The sequence below is a fragment of the Bufo gargarizans genome, chromosome 3 (assembly GCF_014858855.1).
Source record: "Bufo gargarizans isolate SCDJY-AF-19 chromosome 3, ASM1485885v1, whole genome shotgun sequence".
NCBI lineage: Eukaryota > Metazoa > Chordata > Amphibia > Anura > Bufonidae > Bufo > Bufo gargarizans.
In genome coordinates this window covers 168,328,128-168,353,264 of record NC_058082.1, presented here as the reverse complement: position 1 = coordinate 168,353,264, position 25,137 = coordinate 168,328,128, and the positions used below count along the sequence as shown (strand labels likewise).

The 25,137-nt window shown below is 50.9% G+C and overlaps 1 protein-coding gene across 5 annotated transcripts in view; it reads right to left on the bottom strand.

Annotated features, from left to right (window-relative positions):
• ZC3H13 (zinc finger CCCH-type containing 13) overlaps positions 1–25,137 on the bottom strand; it is an 86,169-nt gene that overhangs the window by 37,498 nt on the left and 23,534 nt on the right. For 4 of the 5 annotated variants that reach the window (XM_044287135.1, XM_044287138.1, XM_044287139.1 and 1 more), the window contains 5 exons: positions 9,758–9,897; positions 8,380–8,537; positions 7,713–7,910; positions 814–990; positions 321–628 (listed from right to left, as the gene is read on the bottom strand). In XM_044287135.1, the coding sequence (XP_044143070.1) occupies positions 321–628; positions 814–990; positions 7,713–7,910; positions 8,380–8,537; positions 9,758–9,897 (981 nt within the window). The remainder of the gene's footprint in view (positions 1–320; positions 629–813; positions 991–7,712; positions 7,911–8,379; positions 8,538–9,757; positions 9,898–25,137) is intronic. The other variant, XM_044287137.1, reaches the window with a different exon arrangement.

Genomic DNA, 25,137 nt, shown 5'->3' with positions numbered 1-25,137 from the left:
TCAGTACACTTGCGTTTTTCCGGATCCGGCGTGTAATTCCGGCAAGTGGAGTACACGCCGGATCCGGACAGCGCAAGTGTGAAAGAGGACTTAGGAATCCTGTCCTACTTTTTACCTAAACATCCTTCCCCCAAATCATACAAAGCTATCAGAGAAATTAGAGTCTCTCGTTACAGAATTTCCTGCTTAGATAAGGCAGCAAAATTCAAATAACCAGGTTCCCTTTAAATTTAGTGTCTTAGAAATAGGGTTAGGCGATTTAAAAGAAAAAAAAAAAAAACACCAAGATGGAGCTCATACAGAGTCAATAGTGCACGTACCATCCCTCCTGTCTCTACGTCTGTCTTGGGAAGCTGATGCTCTCTCTCTTTCATGCCTTCCTTTTTCCCTGACTGGGGATCGATGTTTGGATGGACTCCGCCTCCTCTGTGGCGTTGAGGTATGGGTAGCATATGGAGAGGAAGACGAGCGTCTGGCGGATGGTGAGGAGGCTCTATGATAGTGAGGGGATAGAGACCTGCGACGACGAGGAGAAGGAGAATGTCTCTGAACTGAGGACCCTGACTGTGAAGATGGAGAGTGGTGTCTTGAGGATACGGGTGAATGATGGCGTGCAGGAGAAACAGACCTGTTGAAACAAAGACACAGTCCAGATTCACATGGTGAAACTCTCCTAGGAACGGACAGTAATGGAAAGACTATTACACTGAAGTGAATCTACACTGATTAAATGTCCTTTATTTTACATTTGGAGAAGTATACATTTTTACGTGACCAAAAATAAATAAAAATCTAAAAATATAAAGTTTGTACCTGCGGGAAGGGGAGATATGTTTATGAGAAGAGGATTTCACAGGCATTGGTGAAGATGTATGTCGTCTCCTCGAAGGAACAGGTGAATACTCTCTTGAATGGGAAGAATTGCTGCGAGAGCGTTCAGCTGGACTTGGTGACCGCTTCTGCCTGTGAGAGCTCTCAGACAGGTCCCTACTTAGAAGACAAAAGACCGAAGTACTTTAAATAAATATATAATCTCATTGACTAACAGTTGCCTTACATGTGTGTTCGTGTATTCAGATATATATGCATATCATTTTCACACTGGCCACTAGGCTTAAAATATGTTGAAGGGGTTATCCAGGTATCCAGGATAGGTCATCATTAACACATCAGAAGGGTTCAAAGTCCAGGCACCCCTGCCGACTAGCTGTTTCCGGGAGCCTGCGCTCTAGTGAGCGCAACTGGCTCCCGCAGCTTTATAAATTCCAGGATAACCCCTTTTAAAGGGATTTTTTGTGATTTTAATACTGATAACCTATCCCCTGGATAGGTCATCAGTATCTGATTTGTGGGGGTCTGACACCCAGGACCCATGCCGATCATGTTTGAGAAGGCACCCACGTCCCATAGAAATGAATGGGTCTGTGGGAATACAGTCATGTGAATGAGATGAGATCTTATGTACTTTTTAATTTTTTTACATCTAGAAATTGGGGGGGGGGGGGGAACTCCTTTTAAAGGCTATGGTTTTAATTTATTGTTAATTTGCTTCCAGAATGTAAATTTATAGGGAACCTTCTGGATTTAAGGGCTAAAAGCTGATATGCAAATGTAATACTCTGAAAAGCACCATGGGCAGGCCCTAGCCACTCGGTGCACCTAAATTCCATTCCTCTTCTCAACAAGTCACTCCTTTTCCTTGCTGATTAACAGGACCAGACATCTGTATCCTGCCCTCAACTTGCACTATAATCTCAGGCCACTGATGTGCACCAGAATTTCGTCACACACACAGTATAGGTCTTCTCTCCTGCGCAGGAATGAGATGTTGGACAGTCCATAAGCCAAATTCTGGTGCACGGAGCAGGTGCCAAATTACGGGGCTACAAGCTGGTATCTCCCCAGAAAGGGTCAATTAGTAAGTACAATTGTCAAAGACCAGAAAAATTGGATTTTTTGTACTCACCGTAAAATCCTTTTCTCGTAGTAGGCATTGGGGGACACAGCACCATGGGTATATGTCCAACTACCACTAGGAGGCACTAGACACAAAAAGTGTTGGCTCCTCCCAGGTGGGCTATACCCTCTCCACAGGCACGAGGCTATTCAGTTTGTACCAAAAGCAGTAGGAGAGAGAAGAAAAGCAAGGAACCAACAACTCCCGTACCGGGAAAGATCAAGAGACCAGCCCGGAGAAGCGGAAGTAAAAACATAGGGTGGGATCTGTGTCCCCCAATGCCTACTACGAGAAAAGGATTTTACGGTGAGTACAAAAAATCCAATTTTCTCGTGCATGGCATTGGGGGACACAGCACCATGGGACGTCCCAAAGCAGTCCCTGAGGGTGGGAAAAGAAGAGACGTGCCACCGGCTGGGCATACAGGTGCAGGAGAATGTGACCATGTGACCCAACAGGAAAAAACACGGAATGGGCAAGAGGTCTCATAACAAGGAAGAAACCTCAGAAGAAGCAGGGAAGACTGCCAGCACCCCAGGACAAATGTCTGGAAGAAAATCCCAAATGCAAGAAGGTGGCAAAAGGGAACACCAAGCGCAGCCAAGGGCTGGAGAAAAAAATTAGGACAGCACTGCGTGTTGGATCGACCCAACGCCCTACATTGTCTCAGACCCATAAACCTGTGGCCATCCCCTGAAAGGCCAGGGGAGAAAAGAAACAGGGAAGCACTGGAAACCAAACGAGTGAGGGAAGCCATAGCAAGGCTCACATGTGAAGGGAGAGGGACTCCCCTCACCGCAAGGCCAGGTGAAGAAGCCAAGCGCCCCATGTAAAGGCGAAAACCCAAGGCTGCTAGAGGAAACTGCCAACCCTTGGAGAAGGAGGGGGTTGTAGGTAAAAGCCAGGAACAAAGAACGATCGCTCCTGCGTCCCCAAAAACAGGAAACGAGGCACAAGCCTCCGAAAACAAGATAGCACTGTAAAGCGCAAGACCAGAGGAAACTCTGGGCATGTGAAGTATCATGGAAAAAAGGAACCAGAGACAGGCCCAGGCAACCTTGGCAGGAACACACTGGACTGACAGACATGGGAGTAGAAGAAGAGCACTCCAAACAGCCTAAGGAGGAAGGGGTCTACAACAGGAGGAGGTCCCTCCCGAAGGAGACCATACGGTGGAATTGCAAACCGTAGCACCAAACCACTCAATACCAGGTACTTTACGTGGGAGGATGGAAAAAAAAAGACAAATCCCAAGAGGACCTCAAATGAACAGGGACAGGGACTCCAGAAAGGAGTACCCAGATGGGGTCACAAGGAACCAGGAGCTGAACCACCGGAAGACAACGCAAGCCAGCATATCCAGGAAAGGCGAAAAGAAACCGCCATAGGGGAAGGGACATTGGCCATGGACAACTAGCCGCACCAAAAACATTGACCAGCAAACCGTAAACATTGTCCCAGAGAGGGCAAGTACAGCAGCTCGGAGGTACCACAAAACGACAGACATCGATATGCATAAGGAATGCAGAAGTCGCCATGAAAAAACCGGGGTAGCCTACATAGAAATGTAGAAACCAGCTGCGACCGGCATACAGAAAACTTCCAGGGGGGAGAAAGTACCAGACAGGTGCAGACGACAGCAAGGTCCAAGAGGACTGCCCCTTCGCCATGTAGCACAACTAAGCAGAAAATACAAGGGAATACCGAAAACACCTGGACCCAGAAGGAACTACGGGGCCCTGTCCGATACCAGAGCAATCAGCTGAAAATTCAGACAGGTGTGTGTGGCGCTCAGAGGTCCTGTCCTTGACCCGTCAGGGAGGACGTCCAGCAATGATAAAAGCCGTGGACCCAGAAGGATACCGTGAGGCGGACATCCAGCGATGACCGAAAACCACTGCCGCGGCCGATGCTCACCAGCTACATGTCCAAACAAGGTAGAAGATCCAGTGGAGATCCTTGTACTACACCAGGAATGGCCCGCTCAGCAATAGGAAACAATGTGAGTACTCCCCTATAACATGGGGTAACGCGGAGCACAGCATACCGTAGGACCTTAAAGAGAAAGCAAGAGCAACTCTAGCACAAAGGCCAACAACCACCTGGCCATGGAGTAGGAGGTTGAATGAGGACCACCCGCCGGACCAGACAGATCAGTCATATACTGGAGCTACCAGAAGCAGCACTAGACCGATAAGGTGGGGGATGGGCTGACCCACCCCTGCCAGATATGGTAACCATGCACATGCTGAACAAGGGTGACCTGGTGCTGACAGTGCCTTGAGCGGCACAAGGAGACCAATGAGGACGACAGTAACGGAGTGGCAGACGTACGGAAGAACCAAACGGATGGAACCAACATCTGCAGCACAGATTAGAACCCGTGGGCAGAAAACACCTAGTAAGAAAGAAACTGTCTGGGCCACAGATCGCACCACAGGGCCCAGCACTTGGGGTACTACAAACACACGCCTAAAATAAAGGTAAAGTGGCTGCATGTTGCCGACCAAGGAGAGTGGAAACATAGCCACAGCATCTGGGGATGCGACAGCATTCGAAGGGTACAGGTACACAACCTGTAAAGTAGAAATATGGCTGTGAAGAGGAACTTCATTTAAGATCGAAGCAATGTGGCCGCATGGTGCACCCCAGACCCAGAGAGGTGCAACAGCAACTGCGTTAACAATGGAACCCATAGGGCCGCACGGTACCACAAAGAACAAGACAGGTGCACACTACAATCAGGTAGGTGCAATGGCAACAGAAACAGGGCCGCATAGTACACCATAGAAGCCAGACAGGTGTAACGGCTGCAGCATCAAAGACGGTTCAGGAACTCTACCTATGAAGGAAGTAAGATGGCTGTTTGGTGCACACTATGATGAGGTAGGTGCAATGGCCACGGCAACTGGAGGAGGCCTCAAAATCTCGTCCTGTAAGGGAGAGAAAATGCCACATGGTACACCATAAAGCCGGACAGGAGGAACGGCTACCACATCCGGAGATGGTGCAGGTACTCTACCTGTTAAGGGATCAAGGTGGCAGGGAACAGACAGGTGTAACTGAACCGGACAGGGGCAACTCTATGGCAATAGAAAGTGGCCTCTATATCTCGCCCGTAGGGAGAAATGTTGCCGCCTGGAAGACAATAGAGCCCGCCAGGGGTATCGACCACAGCACCGGAGATGGCGTAGGTACTCTACCTATGAAGGGAGCAAAATGGCTGGGAATAGACAGGTGCAATTTCAACGGCAATTAAAGGCGGCCTGTAAATCTCGCCAGAAAGGGAGAAATAGTGCCGCACGGAACACCATAGCGCCAGCCAGGGGAATTGGCTACAGCATCAGGAGATGGCGTAGATACTCTACCTATGACGGGAGCAAAGTGGCTGGGAACAGACAGGTGCAATTGCAACGGCAATCGAAGCGGCCTGTACATCTCGCCCGGAAGGGAGAAATAGTGCTGTATGGAACACCCCAGAGCCAGCCAGGAGTAATGGCTTCAGCATCTGGAGTAGGTGTAGGTACACTACCTATGAAAAGGGGCAAGGCAGCTGTACAATTGCTCTTAACTCCCCAACCTACAGGAGGCGATAGCCGAGCTAACCGCTTGCCCAGAACAGGAACCCCCTGTAATGAGGTAGAGTGGCGAACACCACCACCAGGATGGGGACCCTGTGGAAACACTCTCAAATATGTAGAGGATAGCCCCTGGTATAGGGGAACCAGGAAGGCTTGTCAGGGACAGCCTATGGCAGTGGTGCAGGCATCCCCCTGTTAAGGAGAAGGCGTACGTATCAGAGACACCGCGTAGGTGACTCAGTATGCTAAACACGGGGACGGCTGCCTTACCTGTGCGGTTGAATACCTGTGTGGTCAGGGGAGCACCATCCGAAAATCCACTAGAGGGGATACCAACCCTGGGTAGGAAAGGTTCCTCCGTCCACATTCGTCTTGACCTCCCAGAGGGCTTCTGTATGGAGGAAGACCGCCTGATGCTCTGTTCCGAGGGAATCGGCGCAGAGGTGTCCCCAGAGGCAACGGATGGGGTGACAGGAAGGATTCGTCACCAGCCTCAGGCCTGTCCTGGGGGGGATCCGAGGATGCCGAGGAGGGGTGGTACCCCGTTGAGACCACCCGAGGGAGTACCGTGAGCTACCCCTAGCCGAACCCGGGTGCAGGTACCCCTAACTGAGCGTGCCCCATCTGCAGGGAGGACCCTGGGAGGGCAGAGGTGGCCGCAATTTGGATTGGTAGCGGCCAGCGACACCGCCAGGGAGAGGCGGTCAAGGTTCCCATGGCATTGACACGGAGGGAGCCCATTCATGGGGGACCGACACAAAGGGATTGTTCGGGGAAAGGATCTGGGAAGAGGTACTGCACCCAGCAGGGACAGGCTGACCGCACGGCAGCCATTGTTAGACCCAGAGAGGTGCAGACAGCGGACGCACGTGAAAACACGTGGCGACCGAGGAGAGGCTGGGAGAGGAGATGCTCAAAAAGCAGCCAGCAGAGGCTGTCTATCCTGACCCGGACGCCCTGTTCCCCCAAAGAGGCGCTGCAGCAGCTTGTCCCCCCAAAAGAGGTGGTCAGTAGGGCTGCAGGGGACATAAAGCAATTGAGGGGAGGGAAGGGGTTAACCACCCCCTTCAGCAGAAAAAACACGTTAGCCCAGGAAAGGGTGAAGAGATAGCCCCTCCCAAGGGCCGGGCGGGGCTCAGAAAAGCCCGGGAAGCAAGGAGGAGGGGCCGGGAAGATTGCGGCCTAGCAGGCCCAAAAGCCGGGGCCTCGATTTATTAAGGCGGCCGGGAATGGAGCGAGGGGGGCGGGGCGAACCGCGGCCGACAGAGGGCCCACCGAATCATAAAAATAGGTGAGGAGGGTAGGGGGGGAGAAGCGACACCTAGGGACAGGTGGATCAGGGCAAACGGAGCACCTGGGAGCCGGGAACGGGCCACAGAAGATGAGGCCTAGTCCCGGCAGAAGCCGGGGACTAAAGTAGCGGAGAAGCCAGGGAGAAGACTGTGTGGCCAGGGAGGAGAGAAAAGACCAACCAAGGGGGAAGAGAAGGGAGGGGAAACAAGAATATAACCCCCCCCAGAAAAAAGGGGGGGTTGGCTAGGGGGAAGATGGAGGCTCCCCAGGACCCCCAGCTAAGGTGGATCCCATCCCCCTGGCCACAGGAGGGAACCTAACCCTGGGGCAGGGACACAGGGGAGTATACTCACCATCAGATATACTCACCATCCGATGTCTTCGGGCGCAGCAGGGTCACCCCTTCGGCAGACTCAACACGGAAACCGTGGGAATGCCGGCAAGCCACTGCGGATGCAGTCCGTGGGGACTGGGTGACCGGCGATGGTACCGAAGTACGCGCCCGCAGGGGGGCAACTAAAGTGGAACACGATGGAGCCCCAGCCTGCAGCAGGTATAACGGTGGAGAACACCGAGACCTGCGGAAGAGAGAAAAAAGAAAAGAATAAAAATAAAAAACAGCAGAACCTGCAAAAAAGCAGGACAGGTCTGCCTCCTACGGACACTAGACTAAAACTGAATAGCCTCGTGCCTGTGGAGAGGGTATAGCCCACCTGGGAGGAGCCAACACTTTTTGTGTCTAGTGCCTCCTAGTGGTAGTTGGACATATACCCATGGTGCTGTGTCCCCCAATGCCATGCACGAGAAAATCACCCTGCTGCTGAATGTACATAAAGTGGTAGACTATTCAGTCATGTAACAGCTTTTTAAGAAACACTGACCTCTGTCTGTCTTTTTTGTCTCTGTGTTTTTCAACCTCTCTGCCTCTTTCCTTTCCATCTTTCCCTCGTTCCTCAATGCGTTCCTTCGCTTTATGCTTATCTTTGTGCTTCTTTGAGAGTGAAACTTCTTCTTGAGTGGGTGGTGGTGGACTTGGGGTGCGAGGTCCTTTCTTCTTGCTTTGTGCTACTTTGGAATGTCTGCAACAATAGGCATATGTGTTTCCTAGCAAGGGCATTCATACAGAGGTGTTCATGCCACCTTATATTCTTCAAATGCAGACGGATGCCAATACTGCCATCTCCTCTTTCCGCAAAAGAATGCACAAAAGGCAAAGCACGCCCACCAAAACTATCAGGTAGATATTAATAAAAAATGCTGTGATAAGCATTTCCCTTGTTTACAGGAAAAGTTCTAGTAAAGGGGTTATCCAAAGTCTAAAACATGCCTCCCAATGCGCTGGCCTCTCATATAGATTATACTTACCCAAGCTCCCGGGCACCTGCGTGGCTCGTTAACCCCGTACGGCCGCCGCAGCATCTACCCGTCGAGCAGATCAAAACATCCTGTGACCGGGGGAGCAGAAAACTGCAGGCCGCATCAGGGACGAGCCTCCCTAGGATTGCGGTTGACAAACTGACGAGACGCATTTCTGTACTTTGCACTAACCTCACTGGTAGTTCAGATGGCGGTGGTGATGTTCCTGCTGCCAACTTCTTTTCTTTTTTGCTTGTAGGATTGCCAGCTTTTGGACTGGACTTCCGTTTGGGAGACTTGCTGGATTTTCTTGGAGATGGAGACATTTTGGCTATAACTTCAGGTGAAATCTACAACAAACAAATAATTTTAGGAATCTCGGGTATACATATTATATTTTTTATATCTGACAAAAAATATATATACTAGTATATCCTCTCATGGCAGAAAAACTTCATGCAAACCCATTTTTATGTTGGGTTACATTTACACATTGTTGATATAAAGTTAATTTAAAAGAAACAGTGTTCATACAAAACCATGACCTTTAGATCTGACAACCACATGAGTAAATACCAGAAAATATTCTTCGATAATAATGAACATTAAGTAAGGAAGTAATATACTCAGTGCAGTGTTACTTGGTGCGGGTGCTAAAAATTATCTAGACTTTTCCATGTGCGTTATCACTTGTGGAGTTGTATAGTAACGGTCTCAGTCAGGCTGTGCAGTTGTAGTTTAAAGCTTACATAGTATTAAAGGCTATGGTCTTTATTAAACATTTTCAGCAGTTTTTGAGATGTTTGCAGTGTATTTGCACACTATCCTTCCAATAATTCCGGCAGCTGACGACTCATTTAAGGGAGAGTTCACATCACTTATTTTTATGTTCTACTAATACATCAGAAGAACAGAAAAAGTAATTGAAAAAAGAATGATAAAAAAAATGCATCAGTTTGTATCATTTGGCATTCGTTTGAGCAATTTTCATGAGAGATCCTTTTTTTAGACCTAAATAAAAAGTCCTGCATTCACTACTGCCATTAAGTGGCAAGTGCCTTGAGGGCAGACCCAATCCTGGCAAGTAGTCTCACTTGCCAAGCCCAACCAACACTCTGTTTCCTTGACTGACAACCCCAGCTGCTGCGATGGCGACAGTACATCTGTGAGGCCGATGCCCACAGCATCAGGATACACATAGTTTTATTCTACCCGCCTCTCGGTATGTTTGCCGTGCTGCCGCCAGACCTCCGGCCCGTCCCCATTATAATCAGTGGGGCCAGAGTAGACCTCCGTTGGCACACATGCACTAGCAGCAGCATGGATAAGGCAGGCTGTTCACCTGCCGGAGAAGGCTGCCACTAATGACATTCAGCCAGTCATTTCTCCCGTCATGCAGAAAGGTGTATATTCATTCTTCGGGACACAACCCTTTTACATCTGCGTTCTCTGAGCACATTGCAAAATTAAAACAGCCCAAATAAGCTGCCGTCCGATTCCTGCCCCATTACAGAAACCGGCTGCAAAGAGCTGAAAAACACGGTGCACAGCGGCATCAATTTACTCTTACCTCTTTTTTAATTACAATCTCTTCACGTTTTTCCATGTTTTCTTGCTCCAATTTCATTAACTCGCGTTGTATCTTCTGACGTTTCATTTCCAAAGACAATTCATGGTCATAGTCATAATTAACATCACCATTTTCTGAATCTATAAACAGAAGTCATAAGGATTGGCATACTTTACTAAATAGAATAAATTATATATATATATATATATATATATATATATATATATATATATATATTTTTTTTTTTTTTTTTTTTAAAGAACAATATCAAACACAGAAAGCAAAGCCAAGACCTACAATGCTAAAGGGTTAGCCCAACCTAAAAAAAAAAAAAAAAAAAAAAAAAGGCCATTTGTTACTTTTAAACATAAATAATACAGATATGGGGGTTATATATTAAGACCGGCGTTTTAGACGCTGGTCTTAATTCCCCTTTAGCTGGCGGTGGATGTTCAGAATTTATGCATCTCCTTTTCTAGCTTAGATTTAGACAATTTTCTACACCTAAAACAGATGTAAAAAATAAAATAAAAATAATTAAATAAAATAAATGAGACGGGCCTACCAGCCAGCCCCGTTCACTATCCACACCACGCCCCACTTTTTATTTAGACCTTGCGGGAGTGGGGAGAAATCACAGATTGCGGTGCAAATAACATTTACATTGCAATCCGTTCCAGACATAAGGCAAAAAAACGAGATTTTTGTATAACTTACCAGTAAAATCTCTTTCTCGCTCTTTCCTTGGGGGACACAGAAGACCTTGGGTATAGCTCATCTCCATAGGAGGCGTGACACTAAGTGAAGACTGTTAAGCCCCTCCTCCACAGCTATACCCTCAGCCTGGAGAGAGAGACTGCCAGTTGCGTGTCCAAGTAGTGAAAAAAGGCAAAGTCCAAAAATGGAACCAACAAGCCAACTACCCAACGGGTAAAACAACTCGGAAACCGTGTAAAGAAAAAACAAGAATGGGTGGGTGCTGTGTCCCCCAAGGAAAGAGCGAGAAAGAGATTTTACTGGTAAGTTATACAAAAATCTCGTTTTCTCGCCCAGTTTCCTTGGGGGACACAGAAGACCTTGGGACGTTCAATAGCAGTCCAAGAGGGGAGGGACCACAGCACCAAGGCGAAGCACCCGAAGGCATCAAGAAACCACCGCCTGCAGACCAGGCGGCCCAAGGCAGCAGCCGCCGAAGCCCGAGCATGCACCTCGAATAACTCGGTAAGGAGGAGTGCCAGGAAGACAGTGACCGCCTTGCAAAAAAGGAGGCACCGACCGCTCTGGTGAAAGGAACGGTAACACCAAAAGCATAACCCAGCCCCTGGTGCGGCAACCACAGCAATAGCTACTCTGAGAAAGCGGAGGAAAGGCACCTTTGGAGGCCGCCAACCCCGTGCGCGGACCTCCAGAAACACAAGAGACCGAACGTCGACAAGAGTCGGAGATCTCCAAGTACAAACTGCAAAGGCCCAAACAAACTTCCAACCGGTGAAGTGTCCGTTCCCGGGGAAGACAAACACCACCTTCAGAAGGAAGGAAAAGACGGGATGGAGAACAGCCCCGTTCCGAGGAAAGACATAAGACTCGGAACAAGACGGGTCGCCACTCAGACACCCGTCAGACACGATGGCTACGGAAACACAACCGTACAGGACAGAAGGAGTAGAGAGAACCTCTGTAACGGCTCCAAGGGAAAGACTGGAGCGCCAAGAGCCCAGTATGTAGTCCCCAGGGCGGTACCGGAGGGTAGTACAAAGGAAACCAAGAGCCGCTGCAAGGAAGGAGGTCATGACAGGCCCAGAGGGCTGGGGAATGCTGAAAGAGGAAGGACAGCGCCGACACTCGACATGCCAAGCAACAGAGTCCCAGTCCCAGGTCCAGGCCGGACTGGAGAAAGACAGAACCATGGAGAAAGAATGTCAGAGTGGGGGAACCCCAGCTTCCCACAGAACCCCAGGCAAAAAAACCCTAAGTCCTACAACAGACCCTGGACAAAGCACAGCCAGGAGCGACGACTAGCGTGCCCGCTGGAACCGCTTGGGCGAGCGGGAGAAAACCCAATGTGATCAGGCGCAGACCAGTAACATGGGCCGAAGGGTCGGCAAACCGATCCCGTCGTCCCGCATCCACCCGGAGTGGGGTAGCATTAGGACAGACGGAAGGAACTGAAAGGGTCCACCCATCATCAGACAGACGCCAGGACCCAACAGGCTAAATTCCATGTCGACGCAGTCACCAAGGAAGGTGTTCTACAGTCTCGGCGCGGGAGATCTAAGGACAATCTCGACCGAAAGGTAGTCCTCCCAGGTACCGAGAAGGTAAGTTCACAGCAGGATCATTACCCAGAACGGAAAAACGCAATCTGCACCCAGCAAGAGGACAGAACGCGGTAGACCCGGAAACAGCTAGTACTGCCAGTGAGAATGAGGGAGACGGTATGAGACCACAAGGAACACCGGAACCATCCAAGTGAACAACCATGCGCTCCCCAGAGGCAGAAGCCACAACCGGAGTGATATGCCCCGAGCGGGAGACAAAACAGAGACGGCGAGAAAAGCAATCGAGACAGAGGCCGGCAAAACACCCTCCAATCGAAAGGAGGAGTGGGCAACAGGGAAGCCATAGGACAGCTCAAGAGCAGAACCCCCGCTACTCTGTGAAACGTCCAGCTCACCACCTCGCAGAAGGCGAACACCCTGAAGAACCCACGGTGGAGGTCCTTCGGACCTGGGAAATTGAGCACCCAAGAGAAGCTGGGTGACCTTCCCGAGAAGAGCGTCCCGAACCTGGTAGCAGATCACACTGAAGCGCAGAAGGCGCCAATAGGAAGGACACATACCACACTGCATCCGAAGAGGAGAAATTGGTAGTAGGCGAGGGAACCGTAGTCCCGCCAGAGTCAATGTAGAATCCGAGGGGCGCTGCGAACAGCACTCTTGACCATGTGACCGCTTACACAGGGAAGCAATGCTGCGGGAGGACGAATGGGTACGCCTCTAGGAACCACAAACACAACCCAGGTGAAAGAGCCCACTAACATGGTGGACACCGTCACAACGGGACCGCAATATACAATCCAAACTAGAGAACGAGTACCACCCAGCTCAGTGCAGTAGACGGCAAGTAGGGCCCATCCGGAACAGGTGGATAGAATGATCTCTTCAGAGCGTGCAAGGCCAGCGGCAAGGAAGGGAGGTACACGTTCGAGCAGCCCCGAAAGCAGTGAGAAGGCCAACCACCTACAGGAGGAAAAGGCATACACGGCCCAAACAACGCACAGAACGTCCGCTCACTGCAAAACGTCACTCAGCGAAGAGGGACAGTCACAGAGTCCCAGTATCCACAGAAGAGCAAAGTGCAACCGAAAGGGGAGTTCGCACAAGACTAGTACGGCATGCGACCGAACGCAAGTAGTCCACCCAGAAAAGGGGGAATGTACCTGGCAAACACCGCAGTCGGCAAGAGTGCAAGGCCCGCCCCAACAAGGGGGGCGACGCCCAAGGCCAGTACCCACTTCAGAGAAGCAGGACATACCACATTCCGCCTAGACGGGGGTCATGCACAGGGCCGCACGGTATCCAACAGGAATGTAGAAGGTCCACCTAGTGAAAGGGGGACATGCACAGGGTTATCCTAGCATCAAATGATTGTGCAATAATCCACCCAACACCAAATTTCGTGAGAGTGCAACTACTCCGCCAATGAATGGGGACAAGTACCAGTTCAGCACAGACAAGGACAGCTGTGAATCACGTGAGCGTGCAAAAGTCCGCCCATGGAACGAGGGGCGGTCATGCACAAGGCCAGTACCGTATCCAATGGGAGTGCAAGCATTCCACCCCTGTTAGAGGCCATCGTATCCGGCGAGAGTGCAGGATGCCGCCCCGAAGGGGGGGGGGGGACGGGACATGCACATGGTCAGCATCGCAACCAGGGAGAGTGCGAGCACACCGCCAAGGATGGGGATCATGCACAAGGCCAGCAATGTGCTGGTGAGAGAACAACCCCAGTCAGCGAGAGTGTATGTATGCCGCCCGCGGCAAGGAGGCATGCCCATGGCCGGCAGCGAATCCAGTGAGAGTGCAGCACACCGCCCACGGAAGGGGGGGGGGGGTCATGCACATGGCTGAAAACAGATCCAGCGAGAGCGCAAGCACCCCGCCATGGAAGGGGGTCATGCACATGGCCAGCAACTTACCGGCGAGAGAAACAACCCCAGTCAGTGAGAGTGTATATATGCCGCCTGAGGGAAGGAGGCCTACCCAAGATCGGCAGTGAAGCCAATGAGAGTGCAGCATACCGCCAATGGAAGGTGGTCATGCACATGGCCGGTAGTGAATCCAATCCAGCGATAGTACTGCGTCCTGCCTGCGGAAGGTGGTCATGTACCTGGCCAGCACCGCACACGGTGAGAGTACAGTATTCCGCCAATGGAAGGGGGTCATGCACATGGCCGGCAGCGAATCCAGTGAGAGTGCAGCGTTCCGCCTATGGAAGGGGGTCGTGCACATGGCCGGCAGCGGACCCAGTGAGGGTGCAGCACTCCGCCTATGGAAGGAGGTCATGCACATGGCCGGCAGCGAATCCAGGGAAAGTGCAGCGTTCCGCCTAAGGAAGGGGGTCGTGCACATGGCCGGCAGCGGACCCAGTGAGGGCGCAGCACTCCGCCTATGGAAGGAGGTCATGCACATGGCCGGCAGCGAATCCAGGGAAAGTGCAGCGTTCCGCCTATGGAAGGGGGTCGTGCACATGGCCCGCACCGAATCTGGTGAGGGCGCAGTAATCCGCCTAAGGGGGTCATGCACAAGGCCAACCCGCAGCCAGGGAGAGTGCCGTATCCAACCTAGGAAGGAGGGTCATGGCAGGTACCACAACTGGAGAGGGTGACGAATTCTGCCTATAAAGGAGAACAGGCACCTAGCCAGAGCCGCAGCAAGGGAGTGCTACATGCCGCTCATGGGGGGGGGGGGGGGGGGCATGCATACAGGCAGCACTACTGAGATGAGACTGCCGCGTCCTGCGCAGCCCACAAGAAACTACTCCGTTATCCTTCCATTCCTTATAATGGTAACACAGCCTCCCTGAGGCAGGCAGGGGGACACCATACAGGGGCACAGGCTCTCTGAGGAAAGGAGGGCCAGCCAAACAGTCCCATTGGGAGCCGGCCAGTAGCCAAGGGGTTAAAGGATCCGGCCTGGGGGCGATGCTGCGATCCCCTGGGGGCGGGGGGACCTCCAGGCGGGAAGAATTCGCGCCTGGAGAAGATCCCGCCCCCTCCAACAGAGGCCGGAATTTTGCGGCCTAGTAGGCCGAGAAGCCGGGGCCTAAATTTTTGCGGCGCCCGAGGCCGCACAGTGTTCAATGTACCGGCCGGGACCCGAGCCAGAGTGGCGCATTACACACCGGGCGCGGGAGCCCACCCCGCGGCCGGAAGATTCAGGGGCACGGATGGAGCGCCGAAACTGCGGCCCAGCAGGCCGCGAGGCCTGGGCCAGAATTTGTGACGCCCGGCCGACCGGAATGCAATGACGGTCGGCCGGGGCCAGTTAGAGCATCGCTCATAAGTCCCATGCCGGCCGCGGGGGCCCACCCCGCGGGCCGGAAGAGTCAGGGGCCCGGAAAGTTGTGCCGGAGGTGCGGCCCAGCAGGCCTAAAAACCTGTGCCAAAATTTGCAGCGCCCGGCCGGATTGTACATGCCGGCCACAGGAGCCCACCCCGCGGACCGGAGGCGAGGCCTTACACCCCTGCAGTCAGGAACGGGCCCCAGGCCCTGAACAGCGCACCTGGTAAGGAATGGGGGGCCAGATAGGGAGCCGCTGGGACGAAGAGCTGGCACTCTATGACAAGCGCCCTGAGTGCAAGGCCTAATGCACAGAGATGAATGAGCAACCGCGGCACGATCCGGCCCTCAGGTGACCGGACGCCGCCCCCCCAAGGGAAGAAGGGGGGCAATGCGGCTGAACCTATTCTGATGGAGGTCAGAAGGGGAGGAGAGGGAGCAGGGAACAGCCGCCCTGCAGCACCCAGAGGCCCCAGTATGGGGGTCCAGCACGCAGGAGAAAAGGGGGGGGGACGTAGGGCTGGAGAAGCCTCTCTCTTACCACAGCCGTCTTCACCCTCTGTCAGTTCCAGCAGGGTCGCCCCTTCAGCTTCTGGCACCGTAGTGGCAGGACGCTGGAAGAGGGACTTGGCGTGCGGGCGACCCTTGCGCTGGCGGGATGCAGGGGAGCTGGGCTGCCCTGGTCCTCCTTGCCTTCTGTGGGGGAGGCAGCAGTGCGGGAGACCGGCACTGGCGCAGCTCGACCCCGGGAGAAACAGAGAGGTCTAGTGCGACTCTGTTGTCCCTTGTATGATCTGGAACAAAAATAAAATAAAAATAAAAAATAAAAATTTAAACAAGGAGAAAAGAGCCCTGCAGAGCAGGGAGTGTCTTGCCTCCTTGGACACTAAGCAAAAAACTGGCAGTCTCTCTCTCCAGGCTGAGGGTATAGCTGTGGAGGAGGGGCTTAACAGTCTTCACTTAGTGTCACGCCTCCTATGGAGATGAGCTATACCCAAGGTCTTCTGTGTCCCCCAAGGAAACTGGGCGAGAAATAGCGTATATCTGTTCGTAAATGACCCCCATACTTTTTCTCGAAACTGCACAGGTTTCCCCATTTCAGTTCCCATCTGGAAATTCTTACACAGCTGAGAGCATCCCCCATTCCTCTGTTGGCGACATGCTTAAAGGGGACTGGTTGTTTGGCTCAGTTTATTAGCTAACCCGGACTCCTCCTCTGTAACGGCTGATTTGAGAATGAGAAGGGGGCCAGATTACTTACATAGGCAAAACAATAAACTTCCTTTTCTCCTATAAAGTAAACCCCTTTAAAGGAGTGATTTCATCAGAAATGTAGTATTACATGGCACCCTTTCAATGCATCGCTCCGTTCTGGCTCATACAAGTTCCCAAAGTGTGGGACACCCACCTCTATGAGATAAATAAGCTTGTATGGAGCATATGGACAAGGAAGGTCCTCACGAGACCACATTGATAATAAAGTACGGGACTGTATACTTCTGTACCCACTTTTCCGAGTACATCTACACACCATCAACTGCCCATTAAAATATCTCACCCTCATTAAAATGAACAGAAGACTTTTAGTCTACCACAGATAGTAACCACATGGGTGTGGTCTTCACTGCAAACCAGGGACAAAGAACATGTAGCCCTCTGATGTCCCCACAAGCCCACAGCAATGTTTTTTTAGGGTCCATTCACACGTACGCATATGGGTCCGCATACGTTCCGCAATATCGGGAACGGGTGCGGACCCATTCATTCTCAATGGGGCAGGAATGGATGTGGAGAGCACTCTATCTGCTCTCCGCATCCGCATTTCCGGAGTGCGGCCCCAAACTTCCGGGCTCTATTCTTTTCCAATTGTGGACAAGAATAGGCAGTTCTATGGGGAGTGCCGGCCGGGTGTATTGCGGATTTGCAATACACCACGGACGTGTGAATGGACCCTTAGTTTGGATTTTCCGCACAGATCTGTAACCCTATTTTGCTGTGTTCACGCAAAAGGTGGCAAAATGTGCACGTTACATGTGGATTTTGATGCAGGTGTACCCTACGCTCTGAGTTAGTTCATAGCATCAAAAATGCAAAACAACTTCTCACCAATGAGAGTAGTAGTAGTACAACATACATATGGATTGCAGGCTCGTTAGACTGAAACTCAACAGAGAGCCGCTCCCTGGAATTAACCCATGGGCTGAGAACTAAACTGAGGATTATGTTCTAAGCTCACAGCTTACATGCTTCACAGCATGGAGACGGATGCAGATGACAGAGGCACCTGAGCTAGGGGAGCAGACCTAAAATGCTCCATTTGCAGCTAGCTATGAAATCAATGGGGTGGAAGTCTAACAAAGTACACTTAGAAGAATGCAAGAATCTGCAGAAATAATGGAGTCCCAAAGGTGCTGTATAACTTTTCAGCCATACTGGCTCACCTATGGTTTTAAGTCTAAAATTAAGGAGGCGACCTATATTACTGTTTCGTCAAATTAACATTACATGTGAAATACAGAAAGTATTTGCACTAGATTGTCGACTGAGCAAGTAACAGACATTCATAGAAAATGCTTAGCTCTACAATCTGGCAGTGCTCCAGACTACAAAAATAAATATTAAGGAGCCATTGGCTCCCAACCTGAAAAATGTAGGAGCCAAATTATATTTTTAGTCACCAAATTTAAAATACATATAATATAGCTGAGAAAGCTTAGGAGCATGGGGTTTTCTAAGCTACAGCCCACACAGTTAAAAGGGGTTGTGCACTCATTTCCATGACCTGTCAGGCTAGCCAGATTCATGCTGGTAATACCTAGGTGCTGGGTCCTGGCTCATTAGCTTCCAGGCCTCCACTGCTTGTCTTGGGTTTCTCCATGAAAACTTGTATCTTGATGCGGCTGCAGCCAATCACTGGCCACAGTGGAGATCTGCTCCCCTTGCATCACAGGACCATTTAACATAATGCAAGGGAAGCAGTGGTCAGTCAAATAGGAAGAAGTTTTCATGAAGGGACTCAAGATAAGCAACGGAGGACGGGAAGCAAACGAGCCAGGGCCCAGCTTTGGGGATCAGGCAAGTATGATCACCAACAAAAGTCCTGCCAGTCTCAGAAATTAGTGAGGAGTTACTTTTTTTTTTTAAAGGGGTTTCAAACCATTATTCTTCTATAGGGGACATAGAATGGGTTAAAATAAACCATCCCCACTGCACTCCTTAACAAGCCAATCACTTGAGTCGCCACTGCAACCAGTGACCACATCAGCAGGAATCACGTTGACGGGACCATCATGACAGTGGGTGGGAGGGGGCAGATTTTTTTTAGAAAATAAAACAAAAAAATATAATACTTCGGGAGCATTACTCTCAACTAGAGTTGAGCGAACACCTGGATGTTCGGGTTCGAGAAGTTCGGCCGAACATCCCGGAAATGTTCGGGTTCGGGATCCGAACCCGATCCGAACTTCGTCCCGAACCCGAACCCCATTGAAGTCAATGGGGACCCGAACTTTTCGGCACTAAAACGGCTGTAAAACAGCCCAGGAAAGGGCTAGAGGGCTGCAAAAGGCAGCAACATGTAGGTAAATCCCCTGCAAACAAATGTGGATAGGGAAATTAATTAAAATAAAAATTAAATAAATAAAAATTAACCAAAATCAATTGGAGAGAGGTTCCATAGCAGAGAATCTGGCTTCCCGTCACCCACCACTGGAACAGTCCATTTTCATAAATTTAGGCCCAGCACCCAGGCAGAGGAGAGAGGTCCCGTAACAGAGGATCTGGCTTCATGTCAGCAGAGAATCAGTCTGCATGTCATAGCAGAGAATCAGGCTTCACGTCAGCCACCACTGCAACAGTCCATTGTCATAAATTTAGGCCCAGCACCCAGGCAGAGGAGAGAGGTCCCGTAACAGAGGATCTGGCTTCATGTCAGCAGAGAATCAGTCTGCATGTCATAGCAGAGAATCAGGCTTCACGTCAGCCACCACTGCACCAGTCCATTGTCATAAATTTAGGCCCAGCACCCAGGCAGAGGAGAGAGGTCCCGTAACAGACAATCTGGCTTCATGACAGCAGAGAATCAGTCTGCATGTCATAGCAGAGAATGAGGCTTCACGTCACCCACCACTGCAACAGTCCATTGGCATATATTTAGGCCTAGCACACAGGCAGAGCAGAGAGGTCCCGTAACAGACGATCTGGCTTCATGTCAGCAGAGAATCAGTCTGCATGTCATAGCAGAGAATGAGGCTTCACGTCACCCACCACTGCAACAGTCCATTGGCATATATTTAGGCCTAGCACACAGGCAGAGCAGAGAGGTCCCGTAACAGACAATCTGGCTTCATGTCAGCAGAGAATCAGTCTGCATGTCATAGCAGAGAATGAGGCTTCACGTCACCCACCACTGCAACAGTCCATTGGCATATATTTAGGCCTAGCACACAGGCAGAGCAGAGAGGTCCCGTAACAGACAATCTGGCTTCATGTCAGCAGAGAATCAGTCTGCATGTCATAGCAGAGAATGAGGCTTCACGTCACCCACCACTGCAACAGTCCATTGGCATATATTTAGGCCTAGCACACAGGCAGAGCAGAGAGGTCCCGTAACAGACGATCTGGCTTCATGTCATCAGAGAATCAGTCTGCATGTCATAGCAGAGAATGAGGCTTCACGTCACCCACCACTGCAACAGTCCATTGGCATATATTTAGGCCTAGCACACAGGCAGAGCAGAGAGGTCCCGTAACAGACAATCTGGCTTCATGTCAGCAGAGAATCAGTCTGCATGTCATAGCAGAGAATCAGGCTTCACGTCAGCCACCACTGCAACAGTCCATTGTCATAAATTTAGGCCCAGCACCCAGGCAGAGGAGAGAGGTCCCGTAACAGACAATCTGGCTTCATGTCAGCAGAGAATTAGTCTGCATGTCATAGCAGAGAATCAGGCTTCATGTCAGCCACCACTGCAACAGTCCATTGGCATATATTTAGGCCTAGCACACAGGCAGAGGAGAGGTTCATTCAACTTTGGGTAGCCTCGCAATATAATGGTAAAATGAAAATAAAAATAGGATTGAATGAGGAAGTGCCCTGGAGTCCAATAATATATGGTTATGGGGAGGTAGTTAATGTCTAATCTGGACAAGGGACGGACAGGTCCTGTGGGATCCATGCCTGGTTCATTTTTATGAACGTCAGCTTGTCCACATTGGCTGTAGACAGGCGGCTGCGTTTGTCTGTAATGACGCCCCCTGCCGTGCTGAATACACGTTCAGACAAAACGCTGGCTGCCGGGCAGGCCAGCACCTCCAAGGCATAAAAGGCTAGCTCTGGCCACGTGGACAATTTAGAGACCCAGAAGTTGAATGGGGCCGAACCATCAGTCAGTACGTGGAGGGGTGTGCACACGTACTGTTCCACCATGTTAGTGAAATGTTGCCTCCTGCTAACACGTTGCGTATCAGGTGGTGGTGCAGTTAGCTGTGGCGTGTTGACAAAAGTTTTCCACATCTCTGCCATGCTAACCCTGCCCTCAGAGGAGCTGGCCGTGACACAGCTGCCTTGGCGACCTCTTGCTCCTCCTCTGCCTTGGCCTTGGGCTTCCACTTGTTCCCCTGTGACATTTGGGAATGCTCTCAGTAGCGAGTCTACCAACATGCGCTTGTACTCGCGCATCTTCCTATCACGCTCCAGTGCAGGAAGTAAGGTGGGCACATTGTCTTTGTAGCGTGGATCCAGCAGGGTGGCAACCCAGTAGTCCGCACAGGTTAAAATGTGGGCAACTCTGCTGTCGTTGCGCAGGCACTGCAGCATGTAGTCGCTCATGTGTGCCAGGCTGCCCAGGGGTAAGGACAAGCTGTCCTCTGTGGGAGGCGTATCGTCATCGTCCTGCCTTTCCCCCCAGCCACGCACCAGTGATGGACCCGAGCTGCGTTGGGTGCCACCCCGCTGTGACCATGCTTCATCCTCATCCTCCTCCACCTCCTCCTCATCCTCGTCCTCCTCGTCCTCCAGTAGTGGGCCCTGGCTGGCCACATTTGTACCTGGCCTCTGCTGTTGCCAAAAACCTCCCTCTGAGTCACTTCGAAGAGACTGGCCTGAAAGTGCTAAAAATGACCCCTCTTCCTCCTCCTCCTCCTCCTCCTGGGCCACCTCCTCTTCCATCATCGCCCTAAGTGTTTTCTCAAGGAGACATAGAAGTGGTATTGTAACGCTGATAACGGTGTCATCGCCACTGGCCATGTTGGTGGAGTACTCGAAACAGCGCAACAGGGCACACAGGTCTCGCATGGAGGCCCAGTCATTGGTGGTGAAGTGGTGCTGTTCTGTAGTGCGACTGACCCGTGCGTGCTGCAGCTGAAACTCCACTATGGCCTGCTGCTGCTCGCACAGTCTGTCCAGCATGTGCAAGGTGGAGTTCCACCTGGTGGGCACGTCGCATATGAGGCGGTGAGCGGGAAGGCCGAAGTTACGCTGTAGCGCAGACAGGCGAGCAGCAGCAGGATGTGAACGCCGGAAGCGCGAACAGACGGCCCGCACTTTATGCAGCAGCTCTGACATGTCGGGGTAGTTGTGAATGAACTTCTGCACCACCAAATTCAGCACATGCGCCAAGCAAGGGATGTGCGTCAAATTGGCTAGTCCCAGAGCTGCAACGAGATTTCGCCCATTATCACACACCACCAGGCCGGGCTTGAGGCTCACCGGCAGCAACCACTCGTCGGTCTGTTGTTCAATACCCCGCCACAACTCCTGTGCGGTGTGGGGCCTGTCCCCCAAACATATGAGTTTCAGAATGGCCTGCTGACGTTTACCCCGGGCTGTGCTGAAGTTGGTGGTGAAGGTGTGTGGCTGACTGGATGAGCAGGTGGAAGAAGAGGAGGAGGAAGCCGAGAAGGAGGAGGTGGCAACAGGAGGCAAAGAATGTTGCCCTGCGATCCTTGGCGGCGGAAGGACGTGCGCCAAACAGCTCTCCGCCTGGGGCCCAGCTGCCACTACATTTACCCAGTGTGCAGTTAGGGAGATATAGCGTCCCTGGCCGTGCTTACTGGTCCACGTATCTGTGGTTAGGTGGACCTTGCTACAGATGGCGTTGCGCAGTGCACACTTGATTTTATCGGATACTTGGTTGTGCAGGGAAGGCACGGCTCTCTTGGAGAAGTAGTGCCGGCTGGGAACAACATACTGTGGGACAGCAAGCGACATGAGCTGTTTGAAGCTGTCTGTGTCCACCAGCCTAAATGACAGCATTTCATAGGCCAGTAGTTTAGAAATGCTGGCATTCAGGGCCAGGGATCGAGGGTGGCTAGGTGGGAATTTACGCTTTCTATCAAATGTTTGTGAGATGGAGAGCTGAACGCTGGCGTGTGACATGGTTGAGACGCTTGGTGACGGAGGTGGTGGTGGTGGTGTTGGTGGTACATCCCCTGTTTGCTGGGCGGCAGGTGCCAACGTTCCTCCAGAGGCGGAGGAAGAGGCCGAGGCGGCAGCAGCAGAATAGGCCGAGGCGGCAGCAGCAGAAGAGGTAGCAGGGGGAGCCTGAGTGACTTCCTTGGTTTTAAGGTGTTTACTCCACTGCAGTTCATGCTTTGCATGCAGGTGCCTGGTCATGCAGGTTGTGCTCAGGTTCAGAACGTTAATGCCTCGCTTCAGGCTCTGATGGCACAGCGTGCAAACCACTCGGGTCTTGTCGTCAGCACATTGTTTGAAGAAGTGCCATGCCAGGGAACTCCTTGAAGCTGCCTTTGGGGTGCTCGGTCCCAGATGGCGGCGGTCAGTAGCAGGCGGAGTCTCTTGGCGGCGGGTGTTCTGCTTTTGCCCACTGCTCCCTCTTTTGCTACGCTGTTGGCTCGGTCTCACCACTGCCTCTTCCTCCGAACTGTGAAAGTCAGTGGCACGACCTTCATTCCATGTGGGGTCTAGGACCTCATCGTCCCCTGCATCGTCTTCCACCCAGTCTTGATCCCTGACCTCCTGTTCAGTCTGCACACTGCAGAAAGACGCAGCAGTTGGCACCTGTGTTTCGTCATCATCAGAGACATGCTGAGGTGGTATTCCCATGTCCTCATCATCAGGAAACATAAGTGGTTGTGCGTCAGTGCATTCTATGTCTTTCACCGCTGGGGAAGGGCTAGGTGGATGCCCTTGGGAAACCCTGCCAGCGGAGTCTTCAAACAGCATAAGAGACTGCTGCATAACTTGAGGCTGAGACAGTTTCCCTGGTATGCATGGGGGTGATGTGACAGACTGATGGGGTTGGTTTTCAGGCGCCATCTGTGCGCTTTCTGCAGAAGACTGGGTGGGAGATAATGTGAACGTGCTGGATCCACTGTCGGCCACCCAATTGACTAATGCCTGTACCTGCTCAGGCCTTACCATCCTTAGAACGGCATTGGGCCCCACCATATATCGCTGTAAATTCTGGCGGCTACTGGGACCTGAGGTAGTTGGTACACTAGGACGTGTGGATGTGGCAGAACGGCCACGTCCTCTCCCAGCACCAGAGGGTCCACTAACACCACCACGACCATGTCCACGTCCGCGTCCCTTACTAGATGTTTTTCTCATTGTTATGGTTCACCACAACAACAAATATATTATTTGGCCCAATGTATTGTATTCAAATTCAGCGGGATATAAATTTGAGGCCTAGTATTTAGGCGCTGGGTGACCGGTATGGATTTAGTGACAGAATTAGACTTGGAAATGCACAGAAGCGTGTGTGTGAAGTTATTCTGAATGACCCAATGTGCACCTTGAATATTATATACCCTTTTAGGGATAGATTTCAAATAGCTCTGATATAGCAGAAACCACTAAATTATGAAATTGCTAAATTGGGAATTGTACTTCAACCCAGAACAAAAAATGTGCTTTGACGGACACTAAATATCTTTCCAAGCAACAACAGTACAGCGGTAACGAGAGATTTAGCAGGATATAAATTTGAGGCCTAGTATTTAGGCGCTGGGTGACAGGTATGGGTTTAGTGACAGAATTAGACTTGGAAATACACAGTAGCGGGTGTGTGTGAAGTTATTCTGAATGACCCAATGTGCACCTTGAATATTATATACCCTTTTAGGGATAGATTTCAAATAGCTCTGATATAGCAGAAACCACTAAATTATGAAATTGTTAAATTGGGAATTGTATTTAAACCCAGAACAAAAAATGTGCTTTGACGGACACTAAATAACTTTCCCAGCCACAACAGGACAGCGTTAACGAGAGATTTAGCAGGATATAAATTTGAGGCCTAGTATTTAGGCGCTGGGTGACAGGTATGGGTTTAGTGACAGAATTAGACTTAGAAATACACAGTAGCGGGTGTGTGTGAAGTTATTCTGAATGACCCAATGTGCACCTTGAATATTATATACCCTTTTAGGGATAGATTTCAAATAGCTCTGATATAGCAGAAACCACTAAATTATGAAATTGCTAAATTGGGAATTGTATTTCAACCCAGAACAAAAAATGTGCTTTGACGGACACTAAATAACTTTCCCAGCCACAACAGGACAGCGTTAACGAGAGATTTAGCAGGATATAAATTTGAGGCCTAGTATTTAGGCGCTGGGTGACAGGTATGGGTTTAGTGACAAAATTAGACTTAGAAATACACAGTAGCGGGTGTGTGTGAAGTTATTCTGAATGACCCAATGTGCACCTTGAATATTATATACCCTTTTAGGGATAGATTTCAAATAGCTCTGATATAGCAGAAACCACTAAATTATGAAATTGCTAAATTGGGAATTGTATTTCAACCCAGAACAAAAAATGTGCTTTGACGGACACTAAATAACTTT